The following is a 20126-nucleotide window of genomic DNA, read 5'->3' on the forward strand; positions in this document are numbered from 1 at the left end:
GCACTGTATGCAGCCATGATTACAGATATGCACAGGTTTCAACAGAGGTGAACAGGACAGGCTATTGGCCTCCTTGCCTTTTTCACACATGGTCTAAAACTGGCAGGTATCAGATGCATAGCCTGGTAGAGCCTGCTGGTGCTGTTTGAAGAGGCGAGCTACGATCACACTTGCAAAAGAGTACAGTGCTCCATTTACTGATGTCTGCCCCTGTGCATACTCTCATGATCAGTATTCCAAATAAATACTTGGAAGCGCATTAATAAACTGCTGCTTATAAGAATGTGTTCTGTCAAGTCATCAACGGCATACACAGTTATACAGACTAGGCAGGCCTTGTGCGTTCCTAGCAGTGCAACAGCTTCAAGACACAAGCCAAGATTGCCACGAATTTCGCAAAGTAGGAGAAAGTGGTGTCTTGCCTGTTAGCACATCTTCCACATCAAGGCTCTCGGGTGGAGTATACAGTTGTCTTGATGCCCCCCTAGACCGAAGATAATTGTGCAATGCAACTGTGGCAAGCACAAGTTGCACTGCCTTGAGGGGCTTGTGTCGCATCGGCGCCCTGTATATCTGCCAGCGGCTGGCTAAAATGCCGAAAGCGTTTTCTGCAGTGCGCCTGGCACGAGAGAGCCTGAAATGAATGGGTTCAAGTATGAGGACAAAAGTGAAAAAAAAAACCCTTTCATAGCTGCTTCATCCGTTCATGACACTGTGACTGGGCAGTAAATGCTCCTATTAAGTACATAATATTCCAAAGGAACATCGGAAGCATGGTTTACTGCATTACAAGATAGTCTGGATGCAAGAAAGTTGGTTACAATGCAAATTAAGTAGGTTGCAAGGCCACCACTCCCGAACTGCACCCGGAAAAATGGAGAATCAGCTGGATGAAAGCAAATTCCGTCATTGTGCAACCCGCACCCTGACCCTCATCATCCTCTGCCCGAGATCCAAACAATTCCCACACCAGGAAGGTACCTTTGCTGTGAAACTACTTTTGAAAATAATTGTACGCCTTCAAAAAATAAACTTAAGTGACCAAAACAGATGCAGGAATGGATATTGTGTACGATTTTACGCAGGCCGCACCTGTAGTTAAAAATCCTCTTCTCGTGCTGCAGCTCGGCGACTGGATATGGCCGCATGAGATATGGCTTGAGGCCAAATCCCTCGTCTCCGACAATTACATAGGGAGCACTGGTACAAGAGTTGGGCAGCTGCTCAGGAGGGGGAAGGCATGTTGGGTCTGACTCGATTCTTAAGCGCAGCTTTGCCTCGGTCCAGACCCCACTGTCATTTAGGCGTCCGTTTTTGCCAACATCAGCAAAGATGAAGTTGAGGTCAGCATCCACAAGTGCCATGAGAACTATACTAAATGTTCCCTTATAGTTCCTGTACGCAGCTCCACTGCCTGGTGGTGGCGTGATGACAACATGCTTGCCATCCAGTGCCCCTATGCAATGTGGGAACTGCCACAGTTCTTGAAAGCCTTGCGCTATTTGTAGCCATTCGTCGTGGCATGTGGGTGCCTGTAGAAGAGAAACAACCAAAAGTGCAACGTTGAGACATGCTTTGCTCAACTGTATATTAGTGGACGCACACAATTTCACTGTAAAAATTAGTGTACTCTCCATGACAACTTCTTTTAGTGTAGTCCATAATTTATACACCTGCACTTTTTTATTGCTTGTCAAGGAACCTTTGCAAAGCACTGTTTGCGGAAATGAACTTTTCTAGTGCCATACATTTATGTCGAGCAGTATTTTGATTGAATGTGTACATCTGCAGATTGCCTGCAGCATTACATAAACGACAACACTTCAGCATTGGTTTCCGTCCTTGATAATGTGTAAAGTGTTGAAAATTACAGTAAAGTGCACATACCTTCAGCACTTTTGGCTTCGGAACTCTGTATATTGCTTGAGACACCTCAGATATAATTCCGGATATGGTATTATGTGCCACATAAAATGCAAACTGCAGCGACATTTCGCTGTTTCCTGAAAGAGAGAATGTGGACATTAGTGTAATGTGGACAACTACATTTTCTCCAGAAGGGGATTTGAATATGTGGCATACACACACGGCAAAATTATCTGTTAACCCAGCTTGCAAAACACACCAGAAAATGGTTAAAAAAAAACAAACTTCCCAGCTGTCCTTGCAAAGAAGTAGCATTCAATCACTGCACACCAGAGACAACTTTAGGTGCGAGTGCTGGCAGGTGCAGGTGCTGAGATGCCATTTAAAATGTAACCTGCAGAAAACGGCAAAAAAAATGCAGGCAGCAGATGCTTTTAACGCCAAAACTATGTTGCAGTGGTGAGTCCCGATCGAACTGTCAAATTCGTCTGCCTGGCTTGTTTCCCTAAACACAATTCAGCCCTGTTATTTTGTATCTCCCGCCATGATATTCTGCAGTAGGCCCTATAAATGCAGTCTATCGCACTGTTTGATTTTTTTATTCGCCACAATCGCTTTAATTGACTTCAATTAACTCACTCAGAAAACGTAAATAAAATGCTAGGCTGGTTCACACTAATTAGCATTAACAGCAATAATTAAGATGCTTAAATGCACGTGATGATCACTGTGCGCACTTATTACAGGGAACCGATTGCTGCTGATGCGCAAGTGGAAGCCCTTGAGGAATTTAGACATGACAGCCCTTGAACGGCAGCGATCGAGCAGTATGCTGCAAATCATGTCATTCAACTAAATTTCTTACGCGATTTTAGACATAAAGCGCAAATGGTAATAAACGTCGCCTCCAGCTCCGGCACCTGAATCTCTGCTGAGTTTAAAATGTGCCGGATGTCATAGCGTGCGACGCGCTCGATCGCTCACCTGTTGCAAGGTACCGTAGAGTAATGGCCAGCCGTTCTCCTGCCTGAATAGCTTCCCTGAAAGGCGTATCTTTCTTGGTGATGTGCGGCCTTACTTCACCAAGGAGCTCTTCAACGGTGGCCGTGTCCATCCGTATCCAGCGGCGATAATTTTCGCTGTCTTCAAGGGCCAGCTCCCGCATCAGATTTTCATAGGCGCCCTGCTGTTTCCTGCGCTGCAGCCACGGCGACACCCAGGAAGTCCGCGGCTTCTTTGCAGGCGGCTCCTCCAACAGCTCCAGTATTACTAGAGCTGCTGTAGCAACAGCAGCCGCCGATTCAGCTTCCATTTCAGACGCGCGGAGATTGCCGGAGTGTGGATGCTTTGGTCGATGCCGAAGCGCAGAAGGGCGGCAGCGAGAGCGGAATTCCCCCGGGAAGGTCACGTGACAAACTACCACTGCGGCGCGCCGTTTTCGTGATAACGCGAGAAGAGAGGGCACGGAGTCGGCCGATGGTTTCCGAGCGTTGTCTTGCTAGTGTGACATGGGAGTTTGCAGACCATCGGCCAACACCTGTTTGGCGAGCGAGAGGGAGCCGACGCCGACAGTCGGCCGACTGTTTTCGTCGGCGCAGTGTGACATAGAGCCAGACATCACGACGACATGGTTTTGGCAGACCGAGTCGGCCGACTGTTGGCCTAGTGTGACAGGCCCTTAAGGCGCCCGTGTGCTGTGCGATGTCAGTGCACGTTAAAGATCCCCAGTTGATCGAAATTATTCCGGAGCCCTCCACTACGGTACCTCTTCTTCCTTTCTTCTTTCACTCCCTCCTTTATCCCTTCCCTTACGGCGCGGTTCAGGTGTCCAACGATATATGAGACAGATACTGCGCCATTTCTTTTCCCCCCAAAAAAACACGAATCACGCCGTAAGGAAAGGAAAGTGAAATAAAGTTAGTTTTAAGGAAAGAAAATGACTCCAGTCTCTCAGTGCGCCCTTTCCTTTCAAAAAAAAAATTTCAATTTGGCTCTCTGAAATTATCCTCATTGTTTGCGCGTCCCGTCGTTTGGAACCGGATTTTATTGCATATCTCGGCATACAACGAGCAATAATACTGTTCTAAATTTTACCGAAGCTATATTAAATATATAGTGTCTTGTGTGAGCGCCTGTAATGTCATTTCGAAGAAAGCACGTTGTTTAACAAATAAAAAAATGCCTACTACCGTGTGTGCGTCAGTATGGCTATCTTTGGAAATCGCAATTCGCTCTACCACAAACGCAACCAGTGAAATGCAGTATTTCGCTTTCGACCAAGGATAACCAGAGCTAAACCACTAGCTGCTTTTTGGTTAATCCTCTTGCACTTGTTAGAGTGAAATATGGGGGGGGGGGGGGGGGGGTGGACTGCGTGGCGCAAGGCGATTAACCTTAGATAGGCCAGATGAACCACGACGTCCTGGATATCTGTCCATGCAAACGGCTGGAGAGCTTCTTTTGAGAGGCATTTGACACTGCGTTCTTTAGTTGTAATCAACTCTGCAGGTCGCGTGCCATCTTCCGACGATAACGTGCGCCACCGGCCAAATCACAGCCTCAATAATTGTCGTTATCCCGTCAACACTCCTACATTTCACACTGTGATGAAAGTGGGGGGGGGGGGGGGGGTGCTTTCTTGGCAATGAGATATTGGTGAGGATCGATTGGTTACCAGGTTTCGAGGATACTGTGCCCACTTTTAGTGAAAATATGGCGGTTAAATTCATTGAAATCCCCTAAAATAGGTATTGAATCACTTCTACAACCTATTTATAAAAAAGGGGACTGTGATCACTCCAATAATTTTTCTTGGTGACCTCTGAGACTAGACGCTACTTTCATCCTCTTCTGGGTGGCGATCAGAGTTTATAATTCTGTCAAGATTATTATCAGCGCCATAAATTTGTATAATGTGGCGAGAAATAATGTTCAATTTTGAAGTCAAATTCCCCAGCAAGTAAAAAGGTGTTTTGTGTCTGGGTGAACAGCAAAAAAGCTACAAGCCGGTTTTCAAGAGAATTTTTATGAGACCCGAAATTGTATTGAGCTGTTGTCGTGCCCCTCAGAGAAAAGCAGCACTTGGGCAAGGGGACTCAGATGGGAGAATTCGAGGAGTATGAACTCCATACACTTCTGTTGTAACCATTATTGTTTTAATGTTTTGGCTCTTTTTGGCTGTGTGAAAGTCTACTTGACAGGAAACCATGGAGTCAGCACTCATAAAAACGTGAATAAAAAATTACACTCTTTTCACAATCTCTCTATACACACTAATTACACCAATAACGGATATGACGCTGTGGCCACCATTTAGAAAAAAGAGACGTTGTGGTCTAGCTTCCTAGAGCCGTTGCAAAAAAGTTGCATTGACGTCTTCGGAGTTCGCTAGCAAAAAGGGGCGGTAGAAGCGAGACCTTCATTTCCTTTTTAGGGATTCCTAGCTCGTGAATATTTTTTTTCGGCAAGCCGTCGCGGTGGCTCAGCGGTATGGCGCTCAAATGCTCACCCGAAAGATGAGGGTTCAATCCCGGTCGCGGTGGCCAAATTTCGACGGCCTGTTTCCTGTGCGATGTCAGTGCGTGTTAAAGAACCCCTGGTGGTCGAAATTTCCGGAGCTGTTCAGAACGGCTCCCCTCATAGCCTGAGTGGTTTTGGGACGTTAAACCTCCATAAACCTAACCGAACCATCTTTTTTCGGTGACTCTAGCTTCTTTCTCATTTAAACGCGGCATTCAATCACTGTTGCTCAACTAGAATTTCTCCTCAGTTAAAAAAAAATTTCCTCTGCTAAAGAAGGGTGAAAAAGTGCAATCAAGGCAAGGACACGAGAGGCAGCCACACCAGAATTCACATAATGACCGACGTGTTCATTGCATGAAGACGAATTCCGTAACGATCTATTGCGTTTGTTGTGGCTGTCATGCTTTTTTTGGCTGTCATGCTTTTGTGACAAAAACAGCCGCAGGTGGAAAAGCAAACGGCGGATCGCCGACACAGCAGGTCTGGTAAAACCACCGTCGAGAGCCTCCATAGCTCCTGCCGCCACATCGAGTCCGGCTGAGCCACACCGACCATGCTTCGACATAGGCTGGAGACGCGTTATTGCGTGGAAGTTTCATCATGGGCGTCTGACACGACCAGCGTGATGTATTTTGTGAATCCCTAGGGCATCGGTAGCAGCGGCCGTGGTAGCGAACCAAAAGAAACGAAAATGGATCGTTAAAGAAGCAGTCCCTGATATCACAAAGGTGTCAGTATGCATAGACTAGCACCTCACTCTTCTGTACTGCGATTAACCTTATTTTCATTCAGTAGCTCTTGAAATTATCATGCTATTCGAACTGTGCCGGCTTCCACTAGAACGTTTAGTAAACAGAACTCAATCAGTTCAACGGTTTGTTTCTCCTTCAAAGCGTGCTCTCTGTTTTCAATTTGAGGGTTGTAATTCTGATTGGTAAAATGCTGGTAGTATGTCTTTCTAACACTCCTGATGCGTTGCTTAGGTAGTATATGAGTTTTTTTGGCATATGTCGGTTCTTCCAATTAAGTTCCTTTGTCGTCGTCTGGTATTTCGTAGCGTCCATGTGAGACATAGTTTTCATAATTTTGCTCTTTAGATATTTAAACGACAAAGTATGTGCATGCTCTAGATATGTTTAGCAGCAAAGGACCTCTGCTTCTTAATAGGTATATACGCGGTCAGCCACACAGAGCGTGAACACGGCTCAGCGTGGGTGCGCACACGCGGAGCACAATTGCGACCAATCCGTAGCAAAGCCGTGAAAACGCGCAGATGACAGGAAGCACCACGTCGAGGCCCTTCTTTTTGTGCGTCAGTTTCCATGAAATAATGGACGGGTTAGATGCAATGGATCTCCGAAGGTATGTGGCCACGAGGAGCCGGTCTCGCTCTAAATGTGATTGACCCTGTGCGTAGGACGTAGATTTTTTCTCATTTCTCATGTGTATTTGCTTTTCTACTTTCATTAACTAGCTGCGAATGCTGAGGTGCTTCGGTTTGAATTTTTTGAATGAACCAGTGATCTGACGTGATTTGCAAGACGATCTGTGCAGTACGTTTGCATATGTAATTACCTTGTATATACAGATGGACTGCCCTGTCCGCATACAAGCTGCATGCTTATGCGGACAGGTACAGACTGTTTTGCTGTTTGATGAGTCAATAAAATTGCAGTTTACAAGTATAATTCTATGTACCCACAAGTTACGTGATGGCGGGCCCTTACGGGTCTTTGTCCTCGCATTTAGGTGCATCTCACCTGAAATATCGCGACTCCATCGAGCTGAGACGAGTCGAGCTAGTTCTGCCCTAGAAATCTGTCCACTCAAAGACCGCAAACTGATGCACTGTCATTCTCTCTTTCGCGAATGCGTCAAGGAAATCCTGCATGAACTCTGTGCAGTACAGCTTTCAAAGAAATCTAGTTTGATGGCAAGGAAATAGGCCTAGTCAAGGCCCAAACGTTTTTAGGCACGTGGTGTGAAGAAAGCTTATCGCGAAATTCACATGTATACAGCCTCATTGCTGACCTTAGTAAAACAATTGGCTGCCTCTTTAAGATTTGTCTACTCATCTCTCAATTGTTACGAACTGTTCTTTATTACTCACGTTTTTATTCCAAGCTTTTCTACTGTGCTTTATTCTGGGGTACTACTACAAGTCACAATTACAAAACATTAATTAGCCTACAAAAAAAAGTGTTACCAATATTTGAGCAATATCACGGCCCACCGGAATTACCGCAGAAAGGGTCGCTTTTACTGAAATACAAAACGACGAAGGCCAATCAAATTTATTATTTCAAATTGCTTCAGTACATAAAAAAGTGCAGCTTTACAGTGTACAAAAATTCAGTACAGCTCCAGCATACACACTCCGTAAAGAAAGTTTACGGCCACCAAAAATAAGGACGGATTAAGGACGACAACATATTGAATATCAAACAGCCAACCTTGTCTCCAAAAACACACTTCTGAGCTCTGCTGCTGGAAAATAACTCAAAACTCACAAAATCTTCTATGTTTTTGTCCTTAAATTGTATTTTTTAAAGTGCATTATCCTTTTGAATCTTGTTGTTGTCTTTTGCTGTTATGATGTTGCTATTTTGTTGTTGCTAAGCTTCTAACAACCATATTTAGAATTTTGTTATATTTATATCTTTGTACTAATTATTTTGTGTTGGCTTGTAGGGTTTATTGTTTGCTACATACTCTTATTTTTTCTTTATATGATTTATTTTCCTTTTTGTCCCCCTAAGTGTTGTGTGACATTTTTCTTAATTCCCCCAGAAGATTTTAGTGTGAAACTTTTCGCTTAAAGCTTTATGAAATAACCATTAACCATCTGTGCCAAACTGTATGCGGGGCAAGAGCCATCGTTAGGCGTTTCGCCTTTTGCTCTTGGTCCTCTTTCTGTATCAGAAAGGAAACAAGTAAATCAAATCAAATAAAAAAGCAGACTTCCCGACTCGCTTATGTTAGCTACCCCGAGCATCTACATCCATGAGTAGGAGGAAGTCTTTTGAAACAGATTATATGCGGAGGTGAGTTCTATAAGAGTGCTAATAAGGGCTGGTGCGTGCAAGGTCATTTACTCCTGCTTCGAATACGAAAGGTGTGTCCCTGCGTTCTTCAGATTGGTTGTGCGTCCGACACTGCCACTCATCAATGCAAACTGCTGCAGGCGTAGAGAGGCCTAGAGCTGGTAGTTCCCGTTGTGTGCCACTTCACTTGGATGCACACTGGCAATGAACACACTGGCGCTCTGAAGAGCGCAGCCATGCCCCTCGTGTGCTCAGGCTACAGAAGTTGGCAACCCTGTAGATGTTGACTGAAGGAATGGAGCAGTGCTAAGACAGTACAAAGGTAGAAGTTTGTGTCCCGTTTCCTTTCTCCCGTTTTAGCGCTGTTACATCCTTTCTGTCACATTCTGCCGCACACACCGGTCTGACAACAAAACAAAAGCGGGTGTACGTCTGTGTATGCTCAATGTGTCGCACAAGCTAAATATGTTCTGGGTGGAACTCAAGAGCCACATTCGTTTCTAGGTCACTGACAACCTATTAAAATTATCTAAAAGTAATAACATATAAGCGATAAAAGCAAATCCGCCTTTCGTGCATCCTTCTAAGCTAATGCAAGAAGGTGATGGCCAGACCGCTTGGGGAACACTGCAACAATTTGGATGAAACACGTCATAGATCGCACTATAGCAAGAATTATTTCTTCTGGCGGTGCAAGCAGGCCACTTTATTTTCACTTTTTCTGCCCAAAGTAATCGATGTAGGAAGAATCCGAAGGGGGCTTGTAACCCTATGTTCGCAAAATGCAACGTTAAGGCCGAGAATGCGCGGCTAAATTACACGCCAGTTATTTGAAGCCAAAGAAATTTTTAGACTTGGTGATGACCATCTTAGCATCTTGTATATTGACTTAGCGAAACTGAATCGAATTATCTTTCCGAATTGTGACGACTGGTGGGCTACACATGCCATTTTTTTACTTCAATAATGTCTTAATGTTTTCGTCGTTTTTTACCCTCCTGCATTTATATTCTTGTGGGTGCCCTTTTAGGGCGCTCTACATCTTTTAAGCGCTCTTTCTTTAGTTCCGTAGCTGTCTTTTACACCTACCCTCTTTTTTCGTGTCAGGCTTTGACTTTCCATTTCTATGCTCACACGTTTGGTTCTGACGCGAGCGCAGATGGCCGTAACGTTTCTTCTATTCGCCCTCTCTTCCCACCTGTGTACAGCGCGGTGGTCTCTAGTCTTTCTGGTTCTTGACTTTTTTGCAGTCTTTTTTTGCCCCTTAAATCTTTTAAATACCAACTAGCTCCAGCTCTTTGACGTATACCTTCAGCGGGCCTTTATAAAGCCGAAGACTTTGCTCTTTTGACCAGAGAGCGCGTCTCCTTTCGATATACGGCGTTCTATGTAATCGACATAGAGGCTGCGGCTCGTTAGTGCGCTAACATCGCACCTCACAGGAGCGTTATTTGATTGCGACTGCTGCAGCCGGGATTCAATTGTGCATTCTTAACAGGGCTTGGAACCCGATCCCTATAGCCACCGCGAGGACTCTTGCAATATACGGCCAATATTGCGTTTGCGGCACGAAACGAAACCACTCGGAGGAGACCTGTGTGTAGGGAATGGATCATGCACTGGCCGCGGGGGCGGACTTTGTGCTCATTTGAACTCACTCCACTACGAGAACATACACGCACGTGCGTTACGAGAAGCAGTGAAGACGAGACGTCGGTTGTGGTAACGGGCCAGGAGAACGGGGGAGAGTGAGGCAGCCCAGAGTTCCCTCAGCGAAAGTACCTCTGCTGCATCGCAACTCCTTTGACGCTGGTCTTGTCGTGCATGCGCCTTCCAAGCAGCTTCGAGCTCAATTCGGGCCATTCAGCTGGAAACCTTTTGAATCTGCCGCGGTTCTTGCCGTCTCCCCTAGCACTCACGAAGATTGAATATCTGCCTCTGCTGCAGAGCACATGATCCCCGCAATCTGCTGTCCTTTCCAGCATCTTTAAGCTGACAGTGGTCATTTTAGTGCCACTGGCGAAAGGCGTGCTGAAGAGGTGCGCGCGCGTTGTTCGCGAGGTAGTTTGGGTTACGTTTCGGGAACAGGAGCAGGAGGTGCGGGTTCTCTCGTGAGGGAGCGTTCGCCCCTCCTGGAAAGTCTCGAAAATAGCGCTTTCTCACCGCTGCGATGTCCTTCCTTTTACGTGTCACTATTCCTTGGTGACTTCGACTACCCTCGCCGAGCATCGAATGGGAAAGTATTTAGACGCGTTGTCACAAGGCCTCCATGATCCAGTTAAGAGTAGCGCTTGCAATAAATGGCACCTGCGTGTCGCGGTTTTCATGAGTTTTATTTTCTCCTGCATTCTCGGCCCGCCCGGAGCAGGTGTTGCTGTGCGGACCGTTTGCAGTTTCACTTTTGCATTGCACCTTTTGCCTAGAATGCCTAGAAGATGGGTGGCGGGGACCCCACTAATGATGCCATCACTAACTCTGGGAGGGATCCCCGGACTGGGCGCCTGGAATTCCCCGGAAGCATTGTCTTCCCTCAGCCTCCGCACAAAGGCACGGCACCCTGTTGCCCTTTATTTTTGACTGGTGCCACACAGCCTTCGTTTGCGCCGCTCACCGCCGGCGGCTAGAGGTGGCGTCAAGTTTGGCGAGCAAGCCTCCAGGTGATGAATTATTCCACCGCATCTCCTTACTCCACACATAGTATAGAGCCAATCGCACAGTTCTCGCCATGAACTTTCTGTGGCGTAGCAGCCATAGGCTAGGCAGGAAAAAAAAGAAGGGGATGGGGTCTTGTTCCCATACAGTGTCGCAGCGCTAAGCTGTCCGGCCAGTTAACGAGGGTTGTGTCCTGACCTCTTTCTCACCGCAAACCGGTGGGCGAAGCTTTGGTCGCCGACACATTACCTTGAACGCCGCTTTCTCTCATGGCGCTAAAATTTATAACGGCTAGGGTGTCTCGCGGGATTTTTGTCTTGTTGACTGCGAAAGAGGTGAATCTTTTTTCTAAACGTGTTTGGTTTCGTCGTCATCGTTTTCAGATCTGCGATAACCATTCACTGAATTCGCGTCAGTTTTTAAAGCTTGACTGCACTGACACATAAAGCTGTCTGCGAGTGTAAAATAATTTTTCCCCTTTTTTTTGGTCCTCAAGTGCCGTAAACAGCGGGCTCCACATAGTTTATTAGTTTTTTAATTCATTCAAGTTTACTCAAGTGGCCTCACTGACTCCAAGAATTAGAACATAGTGTCCAGCATGCCTGCTATCGCGTTTTCTGAAGCCGGCATTACCTCGCTCATTGAACACCTTAAAACTTCATCATCGGCCGGCGTCGACGAAATTAACTCCAAAATACTGCGCAACACTAATAATATTTCTGCAATGTACTTATTGTTATTGTTTTCACAATCGCTTTCTACAGGTTCCATTCCGGATGACTGGAAAGTGGGAAAGGTCATTCCCGTCTTTAAGTCCGGTAACAAAGATTCTCCTTTAAATTACCGTCCGATATCATTAACCAGCATACCTTGCAAAATCATGGAACACGTCATCTATTCTCAAATCATGGACTTTCTTGACGCTATCAACTTCTTTCATCCCTCACAACACGGGTTTCGCAAGGGTTTGTCATGTGAAACTCAACTGGCCGTCTTTCTTCATGACGTTCACTCTAACCTCGACCTAAATTTACAAACTGACGCTATTTTTCTAGACTTTGCTAAAGCATTTGATAAAGTTCCCCACAGGCGTTTACTGCTAAAACTAACCATGCTAAAACTGCATCCTAACGTCTTATTGTGGATCGAAGAATTCCTTTCTAAGCGCTCCCAGTTTGTTCTCGTTAATAGCCAGAGTTCCAACCCTCTTCCAGTAACATCAGGCGTACCCCAAGGTTCTGTACTTGCTCCCCTCCTATTCTTAATCTACATAAACGACTTACCCTCAAACCTGGTTTGCAATGTTCGTCTGTTTGCAGACGACTGCGTTATTTACCACACGATTTCCAACACCTTTGACCATTCACAGCTGCAAAACGACATTGACACAGTGCATGCCTGGTGCGATGACTGGCTAATGTCGCTTAATCCTAATAAATGTAAACTCGTATCTTTTCACCGCCGGCGTAACCCCCATATTTTCTCTTACTCCGTTGCTAACGTTCCACTAGAATCTGTATACTCATACAAGTACCTAGGTGTCACCTTGTGCCAGGATCTCTCCTGGCGCTCTCATGTAACGAACATCGTCGCATCAGCTAACCGGTCATTGGGTTTTTTGAAACGTCACCTACGGCACGCCCCTCAAAGTATTAAACTTCTCGCCTACCAATCACTCATTCGACCAAAACTAGAATACGCATCTGCTATCTGGAGCCCGCAACAAGCATATCTCATCAGTTCACTAGAATCTGTCCAAAATCGCGCCACGAGGTTCATTCATTCTGCCTATTCATACGACATCAGTGTATCGTCACTTAAACGACAATCAGGTTTATCAACTCTTGCCCATCGTCGTCGCATTGCTTCTCTTAGTCTGTTTCATAAGTTTTTTTACAGTTCCCTCGGACAACCACCCTACATCACACCGCCCGCTCGCATATCTCATCGCACCGGCCATCCACTGCAAGTGTCATGCCAACGCTCCCGCACCGTCACTTTTTCCGCATCCTTTTTTCTTCGCACTGCTAAAGACTGGAATGGCCTTCCCCACGACGTTGATGCCATCACCTGCCAATCAAGTTTTGTGAACAATTTAAATATGCATTTCATAAATATCATGTAAGCAACCATATTCAACCCATATTTGTACTACCACCCCTTATGTAACACCCCCAAAGTGGGGTCTTTAAGGTAATAAAGTGAAGTGAAGTGAAGTGTGAGTTTGTAGGGGATTTGCATCAATGCGATTTGTATCTGCACGACGTGCAACATAATTATAAAATAGTTTTCGTTTGTTCTTACGGATAACCCATAAAAATGCTGGGATGCAAAAATTTTTGACGAAATAACATTTACAAAAACGACCATTATTTCTTGTCTAAGAGTAGCTGAATTACAGGGCTCAGAATGTCTGCAGGAAGATCGAATGAACGGAATGATAGCCTATGGAAAATTTCATGCATGAGAAAGTACGGGCCGACCAGAAAGACTTCTCAATTGCTGAGAAAGTTGCTGAAACGGGTACGGCTGCGGTAAGGTGGGGCGAGAGGCAGAGATGAACGATTGGCTTTGTAGAATATTTCTTATCTTTTCGCCAGTTTAGGGTTAATAAAAATTTCGATAGGAATGGAGGAAGAGGGAGCGATGATTTAATGTATATTACGGTGGAATGGCTGTCGTGGTTTCTGGCTAATAAATGGGCAGCAGGATATTGAACCAAGGGAGTTGATGTGTAAGTCTGATGAGGCGACTTTATTGGTGATGCCTACTGCAGTTTTGGACAAAAAGCTTTCACTGGCATAATTGCGTGCACTGGTCGGAGATGTATATGAATTTCGCATTAGAGCCCAATGTATGTACGTATGTATGTATGTATGTATGTATGTATGTAGGTATGTATGTATGTATGTATGTATGTATGTATGTATGTATGTATGTATGTATGTATGTATGTATGTATGTATGTACGTACATACGTATGTACGTACGTACGTATGCACGTATGTATGTATGTATGTATGTATGTATGTATGTATGTATGTATGTATGTATGTATGTATGTATGTATGTATGTATGTATGTATGTATGTATGTATGTATGTATGTATGTATGTATGTATGTATGTATGTATGTATGTATGTATGTATGTATGTATGTATGTATGTATGTATTATGTATGTGTGAATGTATGTACGTGCGTATGTGTATGTATGTACGCATGCATGCATGCAAGTATGGTGTATGTGCAGGCGCGGGTGCAAATAAACGGAGTACTACATTCCGTTCTAATTGCAATCTCGCCTTTTCTTGAGGACATAAGGAAACATTCGTTTATGAGAAAGACAACTATCGTCTACTACAAGCCTGCACATACCACAGTTTCCACTCTCAACTAGGAAGCGAGCGAAAAGTGTTAAAAGGAGTTGCCGTGCTCCATTTAGTGTTGACCGTGTATGTATGTATGTATGTATGTATGTATGTATGTATGTATGTATGTATGTATGTATGTATGTATGTATGTATGTATGTATGTATGTATGTATGTATGTATGTATGTATGTATGTATGTATGTATGTATGTATGTATGTATGTATGTATGTATGTATGTATGTATGTATGTATGTATGTATGTAATGTATGCACATTTCCTAAGTGTTCCTTGGTTGTATCCTGCGTTCGGGCAAGCACGTACCTTATAAAATATATACTGCCTTCATTGCTCTGCATCGACTTGCCTTCTGGTTATATCCACTGATCGGTTAACTAACTTGCCGCCCTCTTCTTTCGCGTTGCTGTTGAGGTTGCCGTGCACGTCATTCGGCCCCGGAATCTATCGAAGGATGGGCTCCATCCACGATTCAACTTTTTCTGCATTGCACAATCCTCTGGCAACTTCATCCTCCACCTCTACTTTCTGCCATCTCCATGTGGACACAACCACCTGTCTTGCTCTTCCTCTTCACATCGTCTGACCACTAGGCTGCAGTTGGCGCGACGCTGATCTGAGCTTGTCTGTGCCTACCCGAGTTAGACCGAGCAGGTAACGCGACCCCAACTTTCCATTCTTTGTAGCTGGTGTTACTCTCCTCCGAGCCTACCCAAGTTGCTTCGAGGCTTCAACATTAAGTCACGGATTTTTCAAAAGTCACAAATCTTTTGCTCGGATAGGAAAAAGAGCGCAGAGATTTGCATGTACACGCATTTGGTGAGAGAACAGTTCGAAAGAGAGCACGCGATCAGTTTCGAAAAGTCATTTTCTCTCAATTTGTGAAACTGCGCGAGAGTGATCCTAACACTTGCTCATCCATGCCGCGGTTGTATTGTAAGCAGTGAGAGGAGGCGACCGCCATCGCTTGCTGCGAGCAAAGAGCAGCTATCTGCTCTCGAGGCCACGCTTCGAGTGATATGACTGACTAAACCTTTCCTTCAACAGATTTGTGGAGAATGCAGCGGAAATCATGGCACGAGAGATTTATTCAATGGACCAAGTTTCTTTTCAATAGCGGCCAAGACCTGTTCAGCCTCCCTGGGCTGGTCCAGCTCTGGCTGTGCTACAGCTCACGACTTCGTAACACGTAGGATGGGGAGCGATGCCATCCCTTTTGAATTACGTCTCCTGTATGCTACCACTCTACTACCCAGGGAAGGAACTCTATGCTGTGCTATTTTAACGGGTTATTTTCAACGGTACACAGGCTGACACTGTGTGTCGTATTCAGGGCTAGATGTACAACCCGGTAGGCGCAGCAGCTGATACGCCTCGCCGCAGAATCGCGAATTGAGTGTGAATGGACGGGTCTTGTGTTGACCGGCCGCAGTGGCTAAGTGGTTATGACGCTCGACTGCTGGCCTAAAAGCCTCGGTTTCGATCCCTGCCGCGGCGGTCGATTTTCGATGGATGCAAAATTCTAGAGGCCCGTGTACTGTGCGATGTCAGGACACGTTAAATAACCACAGGTGGTCGAAATTTAAGGAGACCTTCACTACGGTGTCCCTCATAACCTGAGTCGTTTTGGGACGTTAACCCCCCATAAACCATGATCCATGTATCGTGTAGCAGAGTAAAGTGATCGAGCTGCATCTGCAGTTGTTCCCGTTTTGATATAACATAGAGTTAAGGGGTCGAAGAGCGACGAGGTCATAAAAAAGAACACAGAACTCAAAACTATTCCTCATGCAGGTGCCCCTATATGGCGCCTATGTAGATAGGTAGTGTATGTAGACCATCTGAATCGTGCAGTAATGCAGATACTGAATTATGGAGTTCGTGCAGTGATGTTACGGAGCGCGAGCGCTGTCGTGAAAGTGCGCGCGGTGTTTGAGGATGCGCATCGCATGTTCAAGAAAAAGACAGTGGGCGCATGCGGAATCGCGCTAAGTTCACAAAGTTCACAAGGAAGGGCAATTTTTAGTCTGCTTTCTTTCTACGAAGTTGAACAGCGAGCCACTGAGGAACGATAGAACCTTCAGCGAAGACCGGGTAGGCGATCAAGAGTTGCCTGCAGCCGTTGCACGTTTACCAACAGACACAGTTCTGCGGTTCCCTTTTACCTGAATTGGTCTGCTTTTACTGCGAACGCAATGTTTATTTATTTCAACATATCAAACGGAACATTACTAAGATTACTTAAGGAAATTTAATCTTATTTAAACCATTTATTGACCTCATATTCAATTTAAACCTGGCAACCATGGTAGCTGGTCGTGTGAGCAGAAACCAATTCCCCTCTCCACGTATAGGTAAAGCAGGGAGAGGGCAATCGTGACAGGGAAGGAAGGTGACAGTCGGGACGGAAAAGCGACATTAACATTACCGGCGGCATGCTCAAAGCGCGCCATAAGCGGTCACCGTGAACATCGAGAACTGGAAAAAGTCTCGTAAGGCACTAAATAGAGTTTTCTTGAGAGTTTAAGAAAGAAATACATATGCAAAAAAGTGTAAACTGCCATCAGATATTCGCTGTACCTTCGAAAAGATTTCGTGAGCACGAGTCTGTCTTCCCGAACTGAGGCTATATAGTTACAGAACCTTCAGGTACCCAAATGTCGTCGACATTACCGTGACTGTAATAGCAAGCAATAGCGGACTGGAGGTTGTACATTTACCCTTAGCAATAGCGCAGTGACAGTAAGGACAGATACCTACTTACATCCTCCCTTCTGCAGGCTTCATGTTTCTGTGTCCTCTTGTTTCGCTGCAAGTTAATGACGATATCGAAACAAATGTTCTCTTCTTTACCCGCAAGAATTTTACGCCATATACGCCATTTGAGTCGCGGCCTTTGTTCGCAGTGCTCGTTGCCGCAGGTACTGTGGGCCGCCTTATGCAGACGGATGGGCCAAGTAGCAGTTGGGCAGCACCACGGTCTGCCTTGTGGCCAGGGCCACGGAAGGCAGGAGCGACGGCTGCCAAGACCCTTTGTGGCTCTTGCCTGCAGCCGCGGCTGTCCCGGCTCGGAGCGGAGAAGAGGAGGTGCCACAGCTGCATGAGCACGAGCAGTCCGCCCACGAGCGCGGTTGGCGCAGCAGCTCGAACGGCGGTGGCGCCTAGGCGGAGCTTGCATCTGCTTCTTGAGCTGTGCCTCGGGAGATAGGGCAATTAATTAGACTAATTTTTTACTCACCTTTTTACTTACCGTTAAAGTGCGCGCTGCGTCGAATAAAAAACAATAAAAGCATTCAAAATCTTCGATCTTTACCAGAGGGGCCTATGAAAGCTGAGTACTTAGCCTAAAGGATAATTCTAGCGACAGAAGTTCCAGAGATATGACATTCATTTCGAAGTCAGTCACTTGAAATACCAAATACTTAATCTGCAGGCGTCACAGTTGGGATAGGAATAGAAGTTCTCTACAGAAGCACCCACCTATGATAAACAGTTCTTTCAGAATATTTTCGTTTTACCGCGCAAGAAATAATGGAACTGGACCTCGTTTAATTAGTGTAGATAATATAACAACATCGCTCCATTCACAAAAAGATAAAACTCATAGAAATTGAAGGAAGCCGGCCAAGAAAGCACCAAAAGGAATCTTACATTTTTTACGCAAAATGTCTTCACGATTACAACATTGCATAAGAAGGATATGACAATATATTTAACAGAAAGAAATGAAACAGCATTATTCTAAACAGAAGAAAAATTGAAAACTCTCATTTTAAATTACATTACATATGTATATATCAGAATTTCGAGTTCCCAAGTTAAACCTGTGTATTAGATTGCATATTCCTCGATATAAATCTTACTGGTTGGTTTTATTAGCGTGTACATTAGGTAAAATCGTATCATTTTTAGCCAGCCTTTTTTTTTAGTGCTCATGACGAATTCATTATCACTGTGAGCCGCACGAAATTGATGTCTTTCGGAAGATGAGACGAAAATTGCAATATATCGAGCAATGTGGTATGCATTACATTTTAATATTCTACCTTCTCTATTTCGAATATCTTGTAGTGTGATGAGTATAATATTTATTGCTCAAATATAATATTATCACGAAGCAGTGACTGCAATTCACAGAGCAGAAAGACAGCTAAAATGACGTCTAAGCGCAATTTTATTGGGGCTCACTAGAGTGCACGAATGAACTGAATCACTCGTCGGAGGCGTAGCGACAAGCATGATCTCCGGTCGTCGAACAGAATGTCCACCGCTCCTCGCCGTGCTCAATTTAAAGCTTATAGCGAAATTTTGAGATAAAGTGTGCAAAGTTACTAGAAAATTCTGTAACGTGGTAGAAACGGCTACGCCTGGATGCGATCAATCAATATAAGTCTGGTCGTGTCTTCCATCGCCATGCGGCGTGGCGGCAGCTTTGAAGAATGAACAAACACTGGAAAGATTCGCGGCATTTCTCCTTTCTCAATGAAGCATAGACCAGATGCTTTACAACATAGGGCGACTAGAAACAAAACGGTTTGTGCAAAAGAAACGCCAAATGTTTAAACACAGCGTCCTTATTTTTAAGAGCATTATAAGGCTTTAGACAGACGACTTGGACTACTACTGGTCGTACGCGGCGTCGCTGGGATGCAGTCATTGCGTCAGGAACGACTTCACTTAGCCGACGAAGAATCTCGTACGGGCCGAAATAGCAGCGCAAAATCTTTTTACTGAATCCATGGCGGCGAATGGGCGTCCAAACCCAGACTCGGTCTTTCCAAACCAAGACTCGGTCTGCTGGCTTGGGCTGCGTTTTTATGGAGGAAAAACGCTAAGGCGCCCGTGTGCTGTTCGATGTCAGTGCAGGTTAAAGATCCCCAGGTGGTCGAAATTATTCCGGAGGCCTCCACTATGGCACCTCTTTCTTCCTTTCATCTTTCACTCCCTCCTTTATTCTTTCCCTTACAGCGCGGTTCAGGTGTCCAATGATAAACGAGACAGATACTGCGCCATTTCCTTTCCCCAAAAAGCAATTATTATTATTATTATTATTATTATTATTATTATTATTATTATTATTATTATTATTATTATTATTATTATTATTATTATTATTATTATTCTCCTGGCTTGTATTCTACGTTGCGTCTTCGTGGGTTGTAGCGCCTGGCGTCAACTCACTGCTGGTTTTTCATCCGTAATCGGGCAAGTCTTCGCGCTTCTTCTGCGCGTTGAAGGTAGGCGGCGACGTCGACGTTCTCTTCTTCGGTAATGTTGGGTAGCGTGGCGTCTAGCCTGGTCGTGACCACACTACAATGGACGAGCCTAAAAGGCGTCAGCTGGGTGGCCTCCTGCACTGCGGTGTTGTACGCAAAGACGACGTAAGGCAGGATGACGGCTCAGGTCTTATGTTCGGAATCGACATACATGGCGAGCATATCTGCGACGGTTTTGTTCAAGCGCTTGGTCAGTCCGTTCGTCTCCGGATGGCATGCAGTTGTACTCCGGTGGCTGGTTTGACTGTAACGCAGGATGGCTTGCGCCAGTTCCGCCTTGAATGCTGTTCCTCTGTCCGTGATGAGCACATCGTGGGCGCCGTGCCGCACAAGGATGCACAATACAAACAATTTGGCGACTTCTGCTGCTGTTTTG

At 45.2% G+C, this 20126-nt stretch overlaps 1 protein-coding gene across 1 annotated transcript; it reads right to left on the reverse strand.

Annotated features, from left to right (window-relative positions):
- Positions 1 to 1823: 1823 nt before the first annotated feature.
- LOC144129003 (uncharacterized) lies at positions 1824 to 3523 on the reverse strand. The gene is made up of 3 exons (XM_077662869.1): positions 2851 to 3523; positions 1888 to 2003; positions 1824 to 1841 (listed from the first exon to the last, which is right to left on the reverse strand). Exons 1-3 carry the CDS (start codon positions 3176 to 3178, stop codon positions 1824 to 1826), a joined length of 462 nt encoding a protein of 153 aa, XP_077518995.1. The 5' UTR covers positions 3179 to 3523.
- Positions 3524 to 20126: the final 16603 nt, after the last annotated feature.

The sequence above is a fragment of the Amblyomma americanum genome, chromosome 1 (genome assembly GCF_052857255.1).
Source record: "Amblyomma americanum isolate KBUSLIRL-KWMA chromosome 1, ASM5285725v1, whole genome shotgun sequence".
Lineage (NCBI taxonomy): Eukaryota > Metazoa > Arthropoda > Arachnida > Ixodida > Ixodidae > Amblyomma > Amblyomma americanum.